This window comes from Panulirus ornatus, chromosome 5 (assembly GCF_036320965.1).
Source record: "Panulirus ornatus isolate Po-2019 chromosome 5, ASM3632096v1, whole genome shotgun sequence".
In the NCBI taxonomy this organism is placed as follows: Eukaryota; Metazoa; Arthropoda; class Malacostraca; order Decapoda; family Palinuridae; genus Panulirus; species Panulirus ornatus.
The window spans coordinates 13,049,339-13,070,180 of NC_092228.1; the positions used below are offsets into that span (position 1 = coordinate 13,049,339).

Sequence of the window (20,842 nt, forward strand, 5' to 3'; positions counted from 1 at the left end):
CTTCATCCTCATTATTTTTTTACGTTCACCACACCCATCTCAACTTCTGATGTTCCTTCTCACGATGATGTCAACAGTGATGTACTCTCCCCCTCAAGTTTCTCAGGCCATTTGTAGTGCTAGTATTTGTTGCTGCATTTATCTTCTTTCGTAAGCAGAGCTCAAATTTTTTAGATAAGTGCAAAATGTAATATTCATGTGAAATCTGGTTTTCATCTCCACCTTAAATGCCTTGTTTGAGCGTAACATGACCAACAACAGTCTGTATATGCAAATATTCCAAAATCTGATAAAATCCAAAATCCAAAGCATTTCTGGTCCCAAGCATTTCGGATAAGGGATTCTCAACCTGTATTGTTTTGGTCACTGTTCTTCTGTGCTGTCTGCATGTGTCCCTGCTAGTAAGGCTAAGACCCAAAGCACACATCTGGCTGCTGCTTCCTACAGTTTCTGTCTGGAGACTGGCCAATAGAGGGTTAACCATGAAGATACCTCCTTCTTCCTTCTGACAGCTAAACTGTGGAATTCCCTTCCTCCTTGTATCTTTTCCTCTTCCTATGGACTCTCTTGAAGAGTCAGATCTACAAGCACCAACATAGTCCTCTTTTTTTTTTTTTTTTTTTTTCTTTTTTTTTTCAAGATGGCTTTACATGGGCATATTTTTGCCTGTACCAATTTGGTTACGATGAATGAAAAGATTATATATATGATAACAGTTTCATCTACTTTTGTTGCTATCTTGAGCAAAATTTCATGTGATTTAGTTTTTTAAGCTAGTTCTTCATTCATGGATAATGGAATCCAGATATGGTAGTATTTAGCTTGCTAAGTTGTTGGTAGGAAGATTAGATAGTAGCCTCTGAAAACATTGTGTTAGAGTTGCCCTTTGCCATTGGCCTGTCAAGGATGAGGTACTAAAGGCTGAGGAGTGGCACTGGAATTCACGAGTTAATCTCTTTTACCATGGCCATGGGAATGGGAGTCAGAGATTGAGAGACCTGACCTTCATTTTTTTATGTATGGGTAACTTTTGGGACACTCAAAGAAAATATGTCATATGCTGCACTTTTTTTTTCTGTGGAACGAAGGGTTTATGGGAAAAAGACAGAACAAAATTGTGATATTAGGTAATCTATTTAGACAGGAAAGGTTCACAACCAAAAGTGACATATATTTTCATACTGTGTATCATAATTTCCAGTTGTTAAGAAAAGAATGAATATAAAATTGGGTAAAAAAGTGTAGAAAACAGGATTTAATCATGTATACATTACTCTGTGTGTACACATTACTCTGTGTGGGTATTTTAACAAAAACAAGTGAATTAAAGTTGTTTCACATACTATTACATCACCCCACACTTTGCAGATTATCATGGCCTTTCCCACAATTGGTTAGGTAAGGTCTCTGTAAATTCTTATGATTTTAAAGGCATTTCCCATGCCTTTACAGTACCCAACATTTTCTCATCAGTTCATCCTTCCCTGCTGTTAGTAAGGAAATGCTTCCTAGGTTTTGTTGAATTTCAGGTGTTTATCTTACACTTTTAGTACTTCATATTTTTCCAAATCATACATAGCCCTTGCAACTACTGTTAGTTTTCATGGTGGGTAAATTTTTGGTCAGAAATGTACCATGGGTTTCATTGACATGGTATTTTGTGATGGTAGATTTTAGAAATGTATCCTCGCATGAAGCTTGCTCTCTCTAACCGTATTGGCCTGGCCAGTCATTATCATCAGAAAGTGCTCAATTCATCCTCATCACTTTATGCCAATTTATTTTATTTGTTTATTTTGTTTTGTCGCTGGCTCCCACGTTAGCGAGGTAGCGCAAGGAAACAGATGAAAGAATGGCCCAACCTGCCCACATACCCATGTATATACATACACATCCACACACGCAAATATACATACCTATACATCTCAATGTACACATATATATACACACACGGACATATACATATATACACATGTACATAATTCATACTGTCTGCCTTTATTTGTTCCCATCGCCACCCCGCCACACATGGAATAACAACCCCCTCCCCCCCTCATGTGTGCGAGGTAGCGCTAGGAAAGACACCAAAGGCCCCATTCGTTCACACTCAAGTCTCTAGCTGTCATGTAATAATGCACCGAAACCACAGCTCCCTTTTCACATCCAGGCCCCACACACTTTCCATGGTTTACCCCAGACGCTTCACATGCCCTGGTTCAATCCATTGACAGCACGTCGACCCCGGTATACCACATCGTTCCAATTCACTCTATTCCTTGCACGCCTTTCACCCTCCTGCATGTTCAGGCCCCGATCACTCAAAATCTTTTTCACTACATCTTTCCACCTCCAATTTGGTCTCCCACTTCTCCTCGTTCCCTCCACCTCTGACACATATATCCTCTTGGTCAATCTTTCCCCACTCATTCTCTCCATGTGACCAAACAATTTCAAAACACCCTCTTCTGCTCTCTCAACCACACTCTTTTTATTACCACACATCTCTCTCACCTTTACATTACTTACTCGATCAAACCACCTCACACCACATATTGTCCTCAAACATCTCATTTCCAGCACATCTACCCTCCTGTGCACAACTCTATCCATAGCCCACGCCTCGCAACCATACAACATTGTTGGAACCACTATTCCTTCAAACATACCCATTTTTGCTTTCCGAGATAATGTTCTTGACTTCCACACATTCTTCAAGGCTCCCAGAATTTTCGCCCCCTCCCCCACCCTATGATTCACTTCCGCTTCCATGGTTCCATCCGCTGCCAGATCCACTCCCAGATATCTAAAACACTTTACCTCCCCCAGTTTTTCTCCATTCAAACTTACCTCCCAGTTGACTTGACCCTCAACCCTACTGTACCTAATAACCTTGCTCTTATTCACATTTACTCTTAACTTTCTTCTTTCACACACTTTACCAAACTCAGTCACCAGCTTCTTCATTTTCTTACATGAATCAGCCACCAGCACTGTATCATCAGCGAACAACAACTGACTCACTTCCCAAGCTCTCTCATCCACAACAGACTGCATACGTGCCCCTCTTTCCAAAACTCTTGCATTCACCTCCCTAACAACCCCATCCATAAACAAATTAAACAGCCATGGAGACATCACACACCCCTTCCGCAAACCCACATTCACTGAGAACCTACATGTACGCATGCCTTACATCCTCGATAAAAACTTTTCACTGCTTCTAACAACTTGCCTCCCACACCATATATTCTTAAAACCTTCCACAGAGCATCTCTATCAACTCTATCATATGCCTTCTCCAGATCCATAAATGCTACATTCAAATCCATTTGTTTTTCTAAGAATTTCTCACATACATTCTTCAAAGCAAACACCTGATCCACACATCCTCTACCACTTCTGAAACCACACTGCTCTTCCCCAATCTGATGCTCTGTACACGCCTTCACCCTCTCAATCAATACCCTCCCATATGATTTACCAGGAATACTCAACAGACTTGTACCTCTGTAATTTGAGCACTCACTCTTATCCCCTTTGCCTTTGTACAATGGCACTATGCAAGCATTCCGCCAATCCTCAGGCACCTCACCATGAATCATACATACATTAGATAACCTTACCAACCAGTCAACAATACAGTCACCCCCTTTTTTAATAAATTCCACTTCAATACCATCCAAACCTGCAGCTTTACCGGCTTTCATCTTCCGTGAAGCTTTTACTACCTCTTCTCTATTTACCAAATCATTTTCCCTAACCCTCTCACTATGCACACCACCTCGACCAAAACACCCTATATCTGCCACTGTATCATCAAACACATTCAACAAACCTTCAAAATACTCACTCCATCTCCTTCTCACATCACCACTACTTGTTATCACCTCCTCATTAGCCCCCTTCACTGAAGTTCCCATTTGCTCCCTTGTCTTACGCACTTTATTTACCTCCTTCCAAAACATCTTTTTATTCTCCCTGAAATTTAATGATACTCTCTCACCCCAGCTCTCATTTGCCCTCTTTTTCACCTCTTGCACCTTTCTCTTGACCTCCTGCCTCTTTCTTTTATACCTCTCCCACTCATTTGCACCCTTTCCCTGCAAAAATCGTTCAAATGCCTCTCTCTTCTCTTTCACTAATAATCTTGCTTCTTCATCCCACCACTCACTACCTTTTCTAATCAACCCACCTCCCACTCTTCTCATGCCACAAGCATCTTTTGCGCAAGCCATCACTGCTTCCCTAAATACATCCCATTCCTCCCCCACTCCCCTGACCTCCTTTGTTCTCACCTTTTTCCATTCTGTACTCAGTCTCTCCTGGTACTTCCTCACACAAGTCTCCTTCCCAAGCTCACTTACTCTCACCACTGTCTTCACCCCAGCATTCTCTCTTCTTTTCTGAAAACCCCCACAAATCTTCACCTTCGCCTCCACAAGATAATGATCAGACATCCCTCCAATTGCACCTCTCAGCACATTAACATCCAAAAGTCTCTCTTTCGTGCGTCTATCAATTAACACGTAATCCAGTAGCGCTCTCTGGCCATCTCTCCTACTTACATACGTATACTTATGTATGTCTCGCTTTTTAAACCAGGTATTCCCAATCACCAGTCCTTTTTCAGCACATAAATCTACAAGCTCTTCACCATTTCCATTTACAACACTAAACACTCCATGTATACCAATTATTCCCTCAACTGCCACATTACTCACCTTTGCATTCAAATCACCCATCACTATAACCCGGTCTTGTGCATCAAAACCACTAACACACTCATTCAGCTGCTCCCAAAACACTTGCGTCTCATGATCTCTCTTCTCATGCCCAGGTGCATATGCACCAATAATCACCCATCTCTCTCCATCCACTTTCAGTTTTACCCATATCAATCTAGAATTTACTTTCTTACACTCTATCACATACTCCCACAACTCCTGATTCAGGAGTAGTGCTACTCCTTCCCTTGCTCTTGTCCTCTCACTAACCCCTGACTTTACTCCCAAGACATTCCCAAACCACTCTTCCCCTTTACCCTTTAGCTTCGTTTCACTCAGAGCCAAAACATCCAGGTTCCTTTCCTCAAACATACTACCTATCTCTCCTTTTTACACATCTTGGTTACATCCACACACATTTAGACACCCCAATCTGAGCCTTCGAGGAAGATGAGCACTCCTCGCGTGACTCCTTCTTCTGTTTCCCCTTTTAGAAAGTTAAAATACAAGGAGGGGAGGGTTTCTGGCCCCCCTCTCCCGTCCCCTTTAGTCGCCTTCTACGACACGTGAGGAATGCGTGGGAAGTATTCTTTCTCCCCTATGCCATAGAAGTGCCAACAGAGACACATAATATACCTACTGTATGATTACCCTGCATAATTGTTAATCATATTGAAGACACCTTATTTGGTGCTTTTTCTGCAGACACATAGATTATGTTATATTGTCTATATACAGGTTAGCTGTAGGTAGCAGAAAGAAATGTTTTTTTTTTTTTTTTTTTTTTTTTTTATACTTTGTCGCTGTCTCCCGCGTTTGCGAGGTAGCGCAAGGAAACAGACGAAAGAAATGGCCCAACCCCCCCCCCCCATACACATGTACATACACACGTCCACACACGCAAATATACATACCTACACAGCTTTCCATGGTTTACCCCAGACGCTTCACATGCCTTGATTCAATCCACTGACAGCACGTCAACCCCTGTATACCACATGACTCCAATTCACTCTATTCCTTGCCCTCCTTTCACCCTCCTGCATGTTCAGGCCCCGATCACACAAAATCTTTTTCACTCCATCTTTCCACCTCCAATTTGGTCTCCCTCTTCTCCTCGTTCCCTCCACCTCCGACACATATATCCTCTTGGTCAATCTCTCCTCACTCATTCTCTCCATGTGCCCAAACCATTTCAAAACACCCTCTTCTGCTCTCTCAACCACGCTCTTTTTATTTCCACACATCTCTCTTACCCTTACGTTACTTACTCGATCAAACCACCTCACACCACACATTGTCCTCAAACATCTCATTTCCAGCACATCCATCCTCCTGCGCACATCTCTATCCATAGCCCACGCCTCGCAACCATACAACATTGTTGGAACCACTATTCCCTCAAACATACCCATTTTCGCTTTCCGAGATAATGTTCTCGACTTCCACACATTTTTCAAGGCTCCCAAAATTTTCGCCCCCTCCCCCACCCTATGATCCACTTCCGCTTCCATGGTTCCATCCGCTGACAGATCCACTCCCAGATATCTAAAACACTTCACTTCCTCCAGTTTTTCTCCATTCAAACTCACCTCCCAATTGACTTGACCCTCACCCCTACTGTACCTAATAACCTTGCTCTTATTCACATTTACTCTCAACTTTCTTCTTCCACACACTTTACCAAACTCAGTCACCAGCTTCTGCAGTTTCTCACATGAATCAGCCACCAGCGCTGTATCATCAGCGAACAACAACTGACTCACTTCCCAAGCTCTCTCATCCCCAACAGACTTCATACTTGCCCCTCTTTCCAGGACTCATGCATTTACCTCCCTTACAACCCCATCCATAAACAAATTAAACAACCATGGAGACATCACACACCCCTGCCGCAAACCTACATTCACTGAGAACCAATCACTTTCCTCTCTTCCTACACGTACACATGCCTTACATCCTCGATAAAAACTTTTCACTGCTTCTAACAACTTGCCTCCCACACCATATATTCTTAATACCTTCCACAGAGCATCTCTATCAACTCTATCATATGCCTTCTCCAGATCCATAAATGCTACATACAAATCCATTTGCTTTTCTAAGTATTTCTCACATACATTCTTCAAAGCAAACACCTGATCCACACATCCTCTACCACTTCTGAAACCGCACTGCTCTTCCCCAATCTGATGCTCTGTACATGCCTTCACCCTCTCGATCAATACCCTCCCATATAATTTACCAGGAATACTCAACAAACTTATACCTCTGTAATTTGAGCACTCACTCTTATCCCCTTTGCCTTTGTACAATGGCACTATGCACGCATTCCGCCAATCCTCAGGCACCTCACCATGAGTCATACATACATTAAATAACCTTACCAACCAGTCAACAATACAGTCACCCCCTTTTTTAATAAATTCCACTGCAATACCATCCAAACCTGCTGCCTTGCCGGCTTTCATCTTCCGCAAAGCTTTTACTACCTCTTCTCTGTTTACCAAATCATTTTCCCTAACCCTCTCACTTTGCACACCACCTCGACCAAAACACCCTATATCTGCCACTCTGTCATCAGACACATTCAACAAACCTTCAAAATACTCATTCCATCTCCTTCTCACATCACCGCTACTTGTTATCACCTCCCCATTTGCGCCCTTCACTGAAGTTCCCATTTGCTCCCTTGTCTTACGCACCCTATTTACCTCCTTCCAGAACATCTTTTTATTCTCCCTAAAATTTACTGATAGTCTCTCACCCCAACTCTCATTTGCCCTTTTTTTCACCTCTTGCACCTTTCTCTTGACCTCCTGTCTCTTTCTTTTATACTTCTCCCACTCAATTGCATTTTTTCCCTGCAAAAATCGTCCAAATGCCTCTCTCTTCTCTTTCACTAATACTCTTACTTCTTCATCCCACCACTCACTACCCTTTCTAAACAGCCCACCTCCCACTCTTCTCATGCCACAAGCATCTTTTGCGCAATCCATCACTGATTCCCTAAATACATCCCATTCCTCCCCCACTCCCCTTACTTCCATTGTTCTCACCTTTTTCCATTCTGTACACAGTCTCTCCTGGTACTTCCCCACACAGGTCTCCTGTAAAACATCATGTAAAACATCTTTATGTCATATACAGTTAAGAATTTTAATGGTACTAGTTATTTCATGTGAGCATAAGTTATTTTCTTAATCAGAATGTTGTGTAAATGTTATGTGTAAAATTCATGTTATATTGCTAAGATGATATGTAAAACCAAAATTACAAATAAATCTTGCCATATTTTTCCTATCAGAGCAATGCTGTATGGAAGCTTGGGTGTACAAATAGCTCGTGAGATGCTTAGAGCTCTTGATTCAGTTGGTCTTGCATGGAACAGCAGAGGACAGTTGGTGGAACGAACAGTGTATACAAACAGGTTAGAACTGTATATTATGATTTTTTCATAGAAATATAGATATATTTTACATGCCATTTCTATTTTTTAGATTTGAATAACTTACAAACCATCAGATATATCAGTGCTATGGTATTTCTTAACCTTTAGATCCCAGTTCTATTGTGCAGTAAGTAAATAGTGTAAAGTGTGGTGAGTGTTATTGTGCAGTGCAGAGGTGCTTGTAATTTTAAACAGTGATTTCCTGATAACGTGGCACATGTAGGGCTGAGGCCTTTCCAACTTAGTGGATTTTCTGAGTTGTCATAAGTCCACAAAAATCTCGGGTAGATACTGAAATGAACATGGAAATACTAATGTTACCAAAGATAGAGTTATATTAGATACTTACTCACATTCAGGGGTTAGTTTTGAAGTAATTGCACAGGTGCAGAAGGTGGCAAATGTATCAGGTGCATGAGGAGGCAGCAAAAAAGTCTCTATAACTGGTGAACTTTATTGCTACTTTTTAACTTTTAGTTCCTCACCCATAACACACCACTGCCAGAGAGCAACTCTAGTGCAGTGTTTTCTGAGGCTCCTACCTACACTTCTATTCATTGCTCCTATCATTTTGCCAAAAGGTAGGGCTAATGCATAGCACTCACTGCAGGGAAATCTAGAGTTATCAAGAATTTATTTTGTTTGTGAGGGATGTCTGATCATTATCTTGTGGAGGCTAAGGTGAAGATTTGTATGGGTTTTCAGAAAAGAAGAGTGAATGTTGGGGTGAAGAGGGTGGTGAGAGTAAGTGAGCTTGGGAAGGAGACTTGTGTGAGGAAGTACCAGGAGAGACTGAGTACAGAATGGAAAAAGGTGAGAACAATGGAAGTAAGGGGAGTGGGGGAGGAATGGGATGTATTTAGGGAATCAGTGATGGATTGCGCAAAAGATGCTTGTGGCATGAGAAGAGTGGGAGGTGGGTTGATTAGAAAGGGTAGTGAGTGGTGGGATGAAGAAGTAAGAGTATTAGTGAAAGAGAAGAGAGAGGCATTTGGACGATTTTTGCAGGGAAAAAATGCAATTGAGTGGGAGATGTATAAAAGAAAGAGACAGGAGGTCAAGAGAAAGGTGCAAGAGGTGAAAAAAAGGGCAAATGAGAGTTGGGGTGAGAGAGTATCATTAAATTTTAGGGAGAATAAAAAGATGTTCTGGAAGGAGGTAAATAAAGTGCGTAAGACAAGGGAGCAAATGGGAACTTCAGTGAAGGGCGCAAATGGGGAGGTGATAACAAGTAGTGGTGATGTGAGAAGGAGATGGAGTGAGTATTTTGAAGGTTTGTTGAATGTGTTTGATGATAGAGTGGCAGATATAGGGTGTTTTGGTCGAGGTGGTGTGCAAAGTGAGAGGGTTAGGGAAAATGATTTGGTAAACAGAGAAGAGGTAGTGAAAGCTTTGCGGAAGATGAAAGCCGGCAAGGCAGCAGGTTTGGATGGTACTGCAGTGGAATTTATAAGAAAAGGGGGTGACTGTATTGTTGACTGGTTGGTAAGGTTATTTAATGTATGTATGATTCATGGTGAGGTGCCTGAGGATTGGCGGAATGCGTGCATAGTGCCATTGTACAAAGGCAAAGGGGATAAGAGTGAGTGCTCAAATTACAGAGGTATAAGTTTGTTGAGTATTCCTGGTAAATTATATGGGAGGGTATTGATTGAGAGGGTGAAGGCATGTACAGAGCATCAGATTGGGGAAGAGCAGTGTGGTTTCAGAAGTGGTAGAGGATGTGTGGATCAGGTGTTTGCTTTGAAGAATGTATGTGAGAAATACTTAGAAAAGCAAATGGATTTGTATGTAGCATTTATGGATCTGGAGAAGGCATATGATAGAGTTGATAGAGATGCTCTGTGGAAGGTATTAAGAATATATGGTGTGGGAGGAAAGTTGTTAGAAGCAGTGAAAAGTTTTTATCGAGGATGTAAGGCATGTGTACGTGTAGGAAGAGAGGAAAGTGATTGGTTCTCAGTGAATGTAGGTTTGCGGCAGGGGTGTGTGATGTCTCCATGGTTGTTTAATTTGTTTATGGATGGGGTTGTTAGGGAGGTAAATGCAAGAGTTTTGGAAAGAGGGGCAAGTATGAAGTCTGTTGGGGATGAGAGAGCTTGGGAAGTGAGTCAGTTGTTGTTCGCTGATGATACAGCGCTGGTGGCTGATTCATGTGAGAAACTGCAGAAGCTGGTGACTGAGTTTGGTAAAGTGTGTGGAAGAAGAAAGTTAAGAGTAAATGTGAATAAGAGCAAGGTTATTAGGTACAGTAGGGTTGAGGGTCAAGTCAATTGGGAGGTGAGTTTGAATGGAGAAAAACTGGAGGAAGTGAAGTGTTTTAGATATCTGGGAGTGGATCTGGCAGCGGATGGAACCATGGAAGCGGAAGTGGATCATAGGGTGGGGAAGGGGGCAAAAATTCTGGGGGCCTTGAAGAATGTGTGGAAGTCGAGAACATTATCTCGGAAAGCAAAAATGGGTATGTTTGAAGGAATAGTGGTTCCAACAATGTTGTATGGTTGCGAGGCGTGGGCTATGGATAGAGTTGTGCGCAGGAGGATGGATGTGCTGGAAATGAGATGTTTGAGGACAATGTGTGGTGTGAGGTGGTTTGATCGAGTGAGTAACGTAAGGGTAAGAGAGATGTGTGGAAATAAAAAGAGCGTGGTTGAGAGAGCAGAAGAGGGTGTTTTGAAGTGGTTTGGGCACATGGAGAGAATGAGTGAGGAAAGATTGACCAAGAGGATATATGTGTCGGAGGTGGAGGGAACGAGGAGAAGAGGGAGACCAAATTGGAGGTGGAAAGATGGAGTGAAAAAGATTTTGTGTGATCGGGGCCTGAACATGCAGGAGGGTGAAAGGAGGGCAAGGAATAGAGTGAATTGGAGCGATGTGGTATACCAGGGTTGACGTGCTGTCAGTGGATTGAATCAAGGCATGTGAAGCGTCTGGGGTAAACCATGGAAAGCTGTGTAGGTATGTATATTTGCGTGTGTGGACGTATGTATATACATGTGTATGGGGGGGGTTGGGCCATTTCTTTCGTCTGTTTCCTTGCGCTACCTCGCAAACGCGGGAGACAGCGACAAAGTATAATAAAAAAATAATATAAAAAATATTAAGCATTAAGTGTTACGTGTGCCAAGGAAAGATCGTATGTTTGTGGACAGAATACAAACAATTCATGTGTGGGTTAGGCAAAAAGGAGAGACAGCTACCTGGGTCAGAGAAGTGCATCTGGACAACTGTTGAAGTTCTGTCACTAACCCTCCTGATACCCAGGCAGGTGGTACTACTTCTACCTATTGCTCCTACCATTTTGCTAAAAGGCATGGCCAGCGCATAATGCCCACCACAGGAAAATCTAGAATTACAAAGAATGAGTTGTGTGAGTTAATTGTTATGTGTGAAAAGGAAAGATTGTATGTTTGTGGACTGAATATGAGAAATTCAAGTATGGCTGAAGCAGAAAGGAATGACAGCTACCTGGATCACTTTATAACTATTGAAGTACTGACTCATTATGGAGCTGTTATCAACCCTCCCAATACCCAGGCAAATAGTCCCGTAAATGTATCTCCCTGGTCAGTGGCTGCCTACCAACTATTACATTCACATATTTTGATATTTCATTGTACCATCTACTACTCTTACTGTTTTCTTTAACCTGAATGATGGTGCAGTAGACATCAAGAGGCTTCTCCTAAAAGAGACAGTTTAGGACCATAAAATCAGTGCTGATTTCATTTTTTAGATATGTTTTGGCATGATATTGTCATATGGTCATATGACTTTAGAATTTCATTAAAAAAAAACAAATTCAGAATTTCATTTTCCCCAAAATGAATTTCTTTAAATGAAATTATCAAGCAACAACTGCAGAAAAGTATTCATAGTGATAGAAAATGTATGATATCTTACTTTAATATAAAAGATAGAAGAGAATCATCCCTAAGTAGAACTTTTCTAGAGCAAGAAAGAATTATCAAAACTGGAAACATTTTTCAAAATGATGCAAAATATATTCCAAAGCATAAAATCTTGTATGTGTATGTGAAATACAGAATCCTTCTGAAACTGTCCATTGTATGTATGGTTTTACATGTAAATTTGCACATCTAGAAAAATTTTAAAGGTTGAAGATTTGTTCAAAAAGGTTAACTAAATCCATTAGAACCTTTTTGTAATGGTAGAAATAAGGAAAATAAGATCTACTTTATCAGAGATAAACATAAAAGTCCCTTAAATAAGAGTATCACACCCAGGTGCTGTGTTTACACTGTAGTTGTCATAGCCGCCACCAGAGCATCATTAGTGGGAACTTGGCACATAATTCCACTCCCGGTGATCCTCATCAGATGATTCAATGTAAACTAAGATTTTTAGACTAAAAGTTTTTCTGCTGCACTGGACCAAAGTAGAATTATCCTCCAGGAGCATTCACTCTCTAGTGGACAGGTGCCCCTCATTCATTTTTGGAATTGTGAAGTCAAAGTGTCTTGCCCACTTGATTTCTAAATCTGTTTTTGACTAAACTTGCTTTAGGCATTGTAAGGGTTAATATTTTTTTCAGTGTCTCCTCTTTTGTGAACATCTTTTTGACAGAATTCTCTGATCAATCTTTTTGATTAGTTACATGAAAATCTATATTATTCCCCTACATCCATCTTCATCCTTGGTATCAGGCAGTTCATTTTCAACTAGTCCAACATGTGCAGATACCTAATACTTTGTTGGAACTGGTACAAACCAATCTGTGTATCTGCTAATGAAATATGTCATTTAAACCAGGTTGTTTAGTGGAGGGCAAGCAGTTGAGATAGATTTTCTGTAAAGTGGATTTTGAAAAGTGAAAGTGAATGAAATGAGGGACTAAAGGAATCAGAGGAAGTAATGGTACATGAAAGCAGTGTTTTATGAACTGTAGTATGAGGTTGTAAATAGTTAGTATGACAGGAGGGGAGAATGTGACTATATGGAGAGACCAGAAGAATGGCTAGAGGGATAACTTTTGTGGAGGGAAATCTTCTGTTTGGTGATAAGTCTGGAAGTATTTTTGGTGTAAAAGTTCTCGTTAGATTGTGATTTTTTTCTGAAATAAGTTATTGATGAACAGGTCATTGGACAACCTAAGAGGAATGGCAGACTGTATAGCTTCAGCTACAAAGGATCTAGGCATAGAAAGAGATGCAGTTGTTGACAGAACAGCATCTGATACAGCTTCAGAGGTTGATGCTGTGCGTCAGACATACCAGGTGAGTTCATTTATACCCACTGTTTGAGATGTAGAAGATATTGCTCTTTTGTATCATTTCTAAATATACTTATATGTGAGTGTGGCCCAGGGCCAATTAATCTGGCTTGAAAATCATCAAGAATCCCACAACCCACTGTAGTTTTGATACTCTAACGAATCAGTGACAAATGTCTGATCATCTTCAAAAAAATTAATACAAACAAACCAATGAATGCATTGTCATTGCCTTTGAAAAAATATCCATTGATTCATCATTTGTTTTATATTGACAATGGTGTGCAAGTTATTTCTCATGCTCTTTATATGTAGTGTGTATGAGTGTGGTGGCTTGGAGGTTGGCCAAGACTTCTCATTATCTGTTATGTATTTACAACCAAAGTTGTTATTTGCAATACTCTTAAGATGAAGATGAATATAAGAAAAGTTAAATTCATAATGAAAATAGCAAAAGAAATGCTGTGAATAGTAATGTTGATCTCTCACCATATAGTGTGGATTACCAAGCAGGTGAGGCATAGTTTAGAGTGGAGCAGGTAAATTATTTGCAGATTATGTTGATGGATTCTTAATCTCATCTGGGACTGGTGACAGTAAGGGCTGCTACACAAGCTCAGTTTTCCACTGTTTTAAATGTGCAGGCCAAAACTACTCCGGTAAACATGAATATGGGCAGTCTTAACTGTAGATGGCATAATTTTGGCCTTTACAGTTAAGGCTGTATAGTTCCATCCACATGTTCAGGTTCAGCTATGCTGTTTTGGCCTGCACAGTTAGAATTGCATGGAAAACTGAGCATGTGTAACAGCCCTAAGTGTTGGGATGATGTTCAATTTGTTTATGGCCCATGTGCTGATATTTGTGTTCAGTGTCATATGTGTCATATGTGATGCTAGTAAGGTTGGAGTTTTGTTTAATGGGAGTTATTGATCTGTCAGGGTTTTGGCAGGGTTGAGTTTGTATTCATGTTTGCCTAACTTTATCCTTAAGACACTGCAGAGCCTATTTCCCCCCTCGAGCGTTGTTTCATTGTGAGTCTTGTTTCACTAAGAGCTAGAATATCAGGCTTCTTTCCTCAGATATACTGCCTTCTCTTCCTCCTTATCTTGGTAACATCGAAATACATTCAGATACTTGGTTCGAACCTTTGAGGAAGATTCCTTTTTCTGTTCCAACTTATAGAAGATGAGATTCAAGTAGAAGAGTGTTACCAGCTCCCTGCTCCTGCCCCTCTTACTCACTTTCTACTACATTCACAGAATACATGGGAGGTATTCTTTTTCCCCTATCCCAGGGATATATTATGTATATTTATGTATATGTTATGTACATGTACATATTGAAAGTTTATCAGAACTTCTTTGTTTCTATGATTTTTTTTTTTAATATTTCCTCTGTACATATTTCCAAAAATGTCTTAAAACTCTTATGAATCAAATTGATAATTGCTATATAAAAATTCAACAAAATTTAGTGGATCCTCTGCTGTGTTGGCATTGAATTCGTGAAAATATTTAATGGTATAAGCATCTGATTGTTTTACAGGCATACCTCTCCTTAATGAAGCTGCAGCCTCAACCACAGCACCCAAGCTTTGAGAGTCTCAACACTACAAATATATTCTTCATGGCATATGCTGGTGTGAGTATCTTCTTAATGATATTATGATGATAAGAGTACAAAGTCATGCTAAGATTTTTAGTTTCTTAAATACTGGTACATCTGAAATCCACATTTCTTAAAAACTGGAAACTCCCTAAAGCTGTGGTCCAGTACATTTAGGATTACTCCAACATGGAACATGAATTTCCAGGGTCGGATACTTACTTTGCTAAGCACTGCAATAGCCTATGCCACTAATTAGCCTTTGTTCTTGCTGTTTGTACTCTTGGCAGTAAACCTTCATGATTTTCTCAGTAATGTTCATGATATTTATTTATTATATTTATTATACTTTGTTGCTGTCTCCTGCGTTAGCGAGGTAGCGCAAGGAAACAGACGGTAGAATGGCCCAACCCACTCACATACACATGTATATACATAAACGCCCACACACGTACTTATACATACCTATACATTTCAACATATACATACACAGACATATACATATACACACATGTACACATTCACACATGCTGCCTTCACACTTTCCCACCGCCACCATGCCACACATGAAATGGCACCTCCCTCCCCCTGCATGCATGCAAGGTAGCGCTGGGAAAAGACAACAAAGGCCACATTCTTTCACACTTAGTCTCTATCTGTCATGTGTAATGCACTGAAAGTAAGTGTTTTTGTCAGTGTTATATTTTTTGGGGATGTGGATTCTTTTAGTAGATTACTGAAGTGTTAGGTAGGGCTAAGCTTTTTATTTATACTTAGGAGTTGATGGACATTTATAGAATGGTTTGAATGGAACAGGGTCTGGTCCTACTTTTTAGAATTAAGTGCAGAACATATTGATATAGAAATGTAGTAGGAGGATGTTTGTTTCATTGTATAGGTGTTGAGTGTTTGTGGTTGCTAGTCAGCCAGTGAATGTTCATAGTGCACTATTTTGTGTAGTTTGCAAATTATTCATGTTTGGTCTTGAGAGGACAAAAGACTAGGCAGGTGAAGCATAGTTTAAAGTCAGGCAAATTAATTATTTTTAGAGGACGTTGATTTTTTTCCCCTAACTTAGTACCACTTAGTTGTCTGAGGGCATTTAGTTTGTGCATTTCATTTGTGTTGATGTTATTTGTGTGTTGAGTTAACATATGTCGTATGTGATGCTTAGAATGGTAGGAGTTTTGTTGAGTGGGAGTGATTGTTCATTCAAGGGGACTGCATCTCTCTGTAGATACAGATGTTCAGTTCTTGGTGAGCCATTGTTCCAGATGTGTAATGTAGCACTGCATGTTTGATGTTGCTACTGTGGTGTCAGGGTGTTATGATGAGATTGGAAGGTCATCTTCATATAAACGGAACTTCATATTGAGGTTTGTTTGAAGTAATGGGAGGTTGTGTAGGGAGATTGAAGAGATCTGGAGAAAGAACTGTTACTTAGGGAACTTAATTGTAGAGCTTAGATGTTTTAGAGGTGAAGGTATTGAGTAACTGTGGCATGACAACCAGATATGAAATTGGCCAGTCAGTCTTTGTCATTGTTGTGGAGGGTGGTGCCAAGTATTTTTTGTGTGAGGATGTGTTAGGGGATTGTTGAAAACTTTGATGATAATTATTGTTATTACTACTGTGCAAGAGAGAGGTATCCATCTAGGATACGTTGTGTGAAGTCTTTGTAGTGCGTGATGGTAGAGATTTTGTGCCTAAAGTCATACTGTGTGGATGAGAGTGTGATGGTTTGTTTAATTCTGTTGTCGGTTAGTTTTTCACAGAGCTCGGATACTGAGGCCATAAGTGATGTAGGGCAGTAGGAGGAAGAGGAGGAGAGAGGTGATTTGGAGGGTTTTAGGAGAGATATTATGTTGGCAAGTTTCCAAATGCCAGGAATTTTGTTGTGGAGCCAGGAGTTGCGTAAGGTATCTATAAGACCTTGGATTGCAAATGAGCCTAAGTGTCTAAGATGAAAGTTCATTATTTTTTCAGAGCCTGTAACAGGAGAGTTCTTGTCAACTTTAATTGCATTGCTTGCAATAGGAGTGAAGGGTGGATGGGCAGTTGTCTCTGGATGGATTTTGTGTGAATTTTTCATGAGTTTCCAGTTTAGTTGTAAGGTTCGTATGAGTCTGATTTTTTAGTAGTGTATCATGAGTATGTTTGTGGGTTCTTTGGGAAAAAGGATTTCATTGGAATGGGTAGATGTGATTCATGAGTTGGCATTGGATTGGTTGAATAAGAGTGGATCCTGTCTAATGTGCAACAAAGTTGGTTGTTGTGGGTCTTGTGATTCATTATGCTGATAATAGATTGCCAATTTTCAGCCAGTCTGTAAGTAATTTGATTATGTATATTTTTTTACAGTTTGGATTTGTTCTCTGATTTTTGTTGATGGTGAGCGATTTTATCTGAGCTGGTTTCTTTGCTTTATAAGGGATGTAAATTGTAGGAAGAAATTAGCATTATTTTCTTTCTGTGCTGTTATGGCATGCTGATTTTTGCTGACTTGTTGATGTTGATGAAATGTGATATTGCATAGCCTTTGAATGGAAATTCATTTATATATATTGAAGTTTTGGAACTTTGTGTCTATGTACTATGTGAAGGTTGGTCGGTCTCTTTTACTGTAGTTTCTGTAAGTTTAGTGGTGGTTGTATTGATTTGGATAGGCATGTGGTGAGGGGATAGTTAACTCTCTGGTTGGTCCTTATGTATAGCACTTTATGTATGTATGTTAAATCATGCATAGGAAAAAATTCAGAATCAACATATCAAGCCATTACTTGTACTATGTTTTTGCTTTAAAACAATACTATTTTAAGCTTTCTTTTATATTAAAATAGATTGATGATATACCTGTATTTTACTGCATGTTTCTTTGCAATTTTTTCAAATTTTTGTGTAAAAATTAGGTTAAGATATCTGTTGCATTGATGGGATTCATCATTGTTGGAGTGCATCTCCAACACTTTGGGGACTAGGTGTATCCCACTATCTGGTTTCCTTTCCTTCTCTTCTACTGTACTTTGTTTATCTTCTGCCTATCTTCAAAGGAAGTCTTCATACAGTGTTTATACATAATGTACATCCAAGCTGTAAACTTTCCCTATAATCATGAAAGAGCATTTCATACTGCAGTAATACATATAAATATATTTGTCTTGCCAGAGCATATGTTCTGAAGCTACATTGCAGCAAGAGGACATAGAAAGAACCTGTAACCCTTCATTGATGAACAAACCAAGGTATGGTATGACTTAAGAGATTCTGTTACAGTTAGATATTATAGAGTTTAAAGTTGAGAGAAATATCTTTTGTAATTTTTACATGAGGTAGCTTTGTGTAATTATCGCTTTAATGATAGTGTGATACTCATTCTGTCTTCAGTATTGCATACGTATGGTAGAATAGCATGTTGACAGATCTTAGTAAATGCATTGCTCCTAAATGTGAAATCAGTACATAAAATGTCTTGTGTCTCATCTTGGATTGTAATTCACTAACAATGGAAATATCTGTTTTTGATGTTTGATTGCTAATAAAAAGATTAGGTTTAAGTGTTAGAGCAGAATGAATCTTGTGCATTGAGAGTTGGGGGTGCTGGGGATACATCATCAGGAGTCCAAAAGGGGACCCTGGGAATTTCCTGGGATCTCAGAAAATGTTTGCATATATTGAAGACTAGCATTCAGATTTTGTGAGCCTACATAGTTAAAATATTCTTAAAGCACATATGATGTAGACGCTACTGAATTGTAATGCGTAGGTGAACACTGTCTAATGGAGAAGGGAAGGGCACCTGAAAGAGACTTTGTAACCCATGATAAAATTCTTCTCAGAAGCCCTGGAATGAGTACATTGATTTTGGTGTCTGCAGTAATGACCTACAATTGAGGTGTAATTGTAAACCATAAAGGTATTAAAATGACTGATACTAAAGATACTGTAATTTCTCAAAATCATCCAAAATTATTTCACTTCTGGAAGATATTGCAAAATCTGATAACTAGGTGACACTTCCATTTGCAGGGTTCATTGTTATTACTTATTTGCACTGTACGGAGAGGAAGTTACAGAGCCCTGTCTTTTAAGCATTCTCTACTATCAGAAATATAGAGTAGCATAAAATTATACACCTCAACCATAAGTAAGATTGATTTTGTATGATGTAGATGACCAAAATCCAAGCTAAATGACGGGGTAATACAGACAATTCAAGTAGACCTTTATTTACATGCCAGTGACCTTCATTCTGCTCCATCCCACTCCAGCATCAGTACAAGCTCTCATCACTGCTCTCCATCCCTTTCCAGCAACAGCACAAGCCCTCATCAATGCCGTTTTCTGTTCCTCTCCTATAAGTTTTCATTAAATATTGCTGTGCTTACATCATGATTAGACTGTAGTATATGGCTGTTTCAGATAGTTATGATCCATCCATAAGGATTGAATTAGGAAAGCTTATTGTTCAGGAATGTAACCCTTATCATACCATGGTTTTAACTTGAGACGGATTTTATAGGAATGTAATCACATTACAGTTGAGGCCCTAGTGTGTAGTAGAAACAATAACCCCCATACTGACTGACTTCAATGTATCATAATTCCACATATAACAGTCCCTGCAGGCCCTACCAGTGTAGGTTTGGGATCTAATGGAAATTTCTGTAAAAGTCATGTTACACTGCTGATCTAGTTCAGCAAGTTAAAGACACATTTGAATAAGTCTGGATGTGATAGAATAGTCATATAGCTTCAACTTTGGTTCATGACACTGGGCATTGAGAGAAAATGTGACAGTTTGTTGCACATCAGTTTGGTGCATTTTTTATTATGTTATGAACAAACAGTGTTTTCTCTGCACACATACATATTGTGTTAACACTGATTTACAATAGTTCAAGGGTACAGTATTATCAACTGTGCCTTTATGCTAAAGATGTAGCATGGATATTGTCTGCAGTTTTAAGACAGAGCGTCCACTTGGTCAACACATTGACAAATTTGTTGTCTTTGTTCTCATTCAGTTGCAATGTTTTTATTGTTCCAGAGGCCTTTTTTTTTTTAAATCATGGCAGATACGAGTGTTACCATCATTGCTTGTGCTAAAAGGTCGAGTAAACACCTCAGCATTGTTGAAAAGCTAAAGATTAGTAAAAATGCAGAGATAAGCTTGCACCTCATGCTGGCCCCATTTCTGACAAGGAGGTGACTCCAGGGTGACCCTAGACCTGTTTCCTTCTGATACAGAGTAGTCTTTGCTACTTCCTGACCTCCTCCAGCCTTGAAAACTAAGATAGGTTTTCAGTTACACTTGTATATATCTAATTTATTAATGTTCCTTGGAAAAACTTATGACGTAGCAGAACTGGGCTTCTAATGGACCACCCATAGTAACCCAAGAACCTCTTTCTAAGAAAGTCCTGGTGTTATCTGAGACCCCTTTCTAGAGGTTCCTGCAGCCTAAGGCTCTGCTGCTTCCAGCAGTGAGGAAATAGGGACCCCTTTCGGGTGAGAAGTTCTCAGACAAGACTTTGATACACACTAACAGTGACTTTTCAATCTCAAGGTAATGTCATACAGGCAGAGTCCTGTAACACTAATTATGTCATGGGTTTATTGTAGATACTTCCAATATTGCAAAATGGCTGTAAGTTATTATAAGTGTTAGAAAATAAGTGTTTTCTGTACAATGAATTTCATGATTACCCTCAAAACACTTTATAAATGAGGTGATGGCAGTGCCATATGTCGAGTCATGTGAGACTAGGCTGTTTAGAGTTCAGCATCATCTCAGCAAATACGTATCCACCGAAATTTTTTTATTTA

The 20,842-nt window shown here is 39.7% G+C and overlaps 1 protein-coding gene across 1 annotated transcript in view; it reads left to right on the forward strand.

Moving 5' to 3' along the window:
* Positions 1 to 20,842, forward strand: part of LOC139748573 (endothelin-converting enzyme 2-like) — a 665,699-nt gene that overhangs the window by 642,983 nt on the left and 1,874 nt on the right. The window contains exons 13-16 of the mRNA XM_071661616.1: positions 8,032 to 8,154; positions 13,274 to 13,412; positions 14,957 to 15,052; positions 18,182 to 18,258. Of these exons, the coding sequence (XP_071517717.1) occupies positions 8,032 to 8,154; positions 13,274 to 13,412; positions 14,957 to 15,052; positions 18,182 to 18,258 (435 nt within the window). The remainder of the gene's footprint in view (positions 1 to 8,031; positions 8,155 to 13,273; positions 13,413 to 14,956; positions 15,053 to 18,181; positions 18,259 to 20,842) is intronic.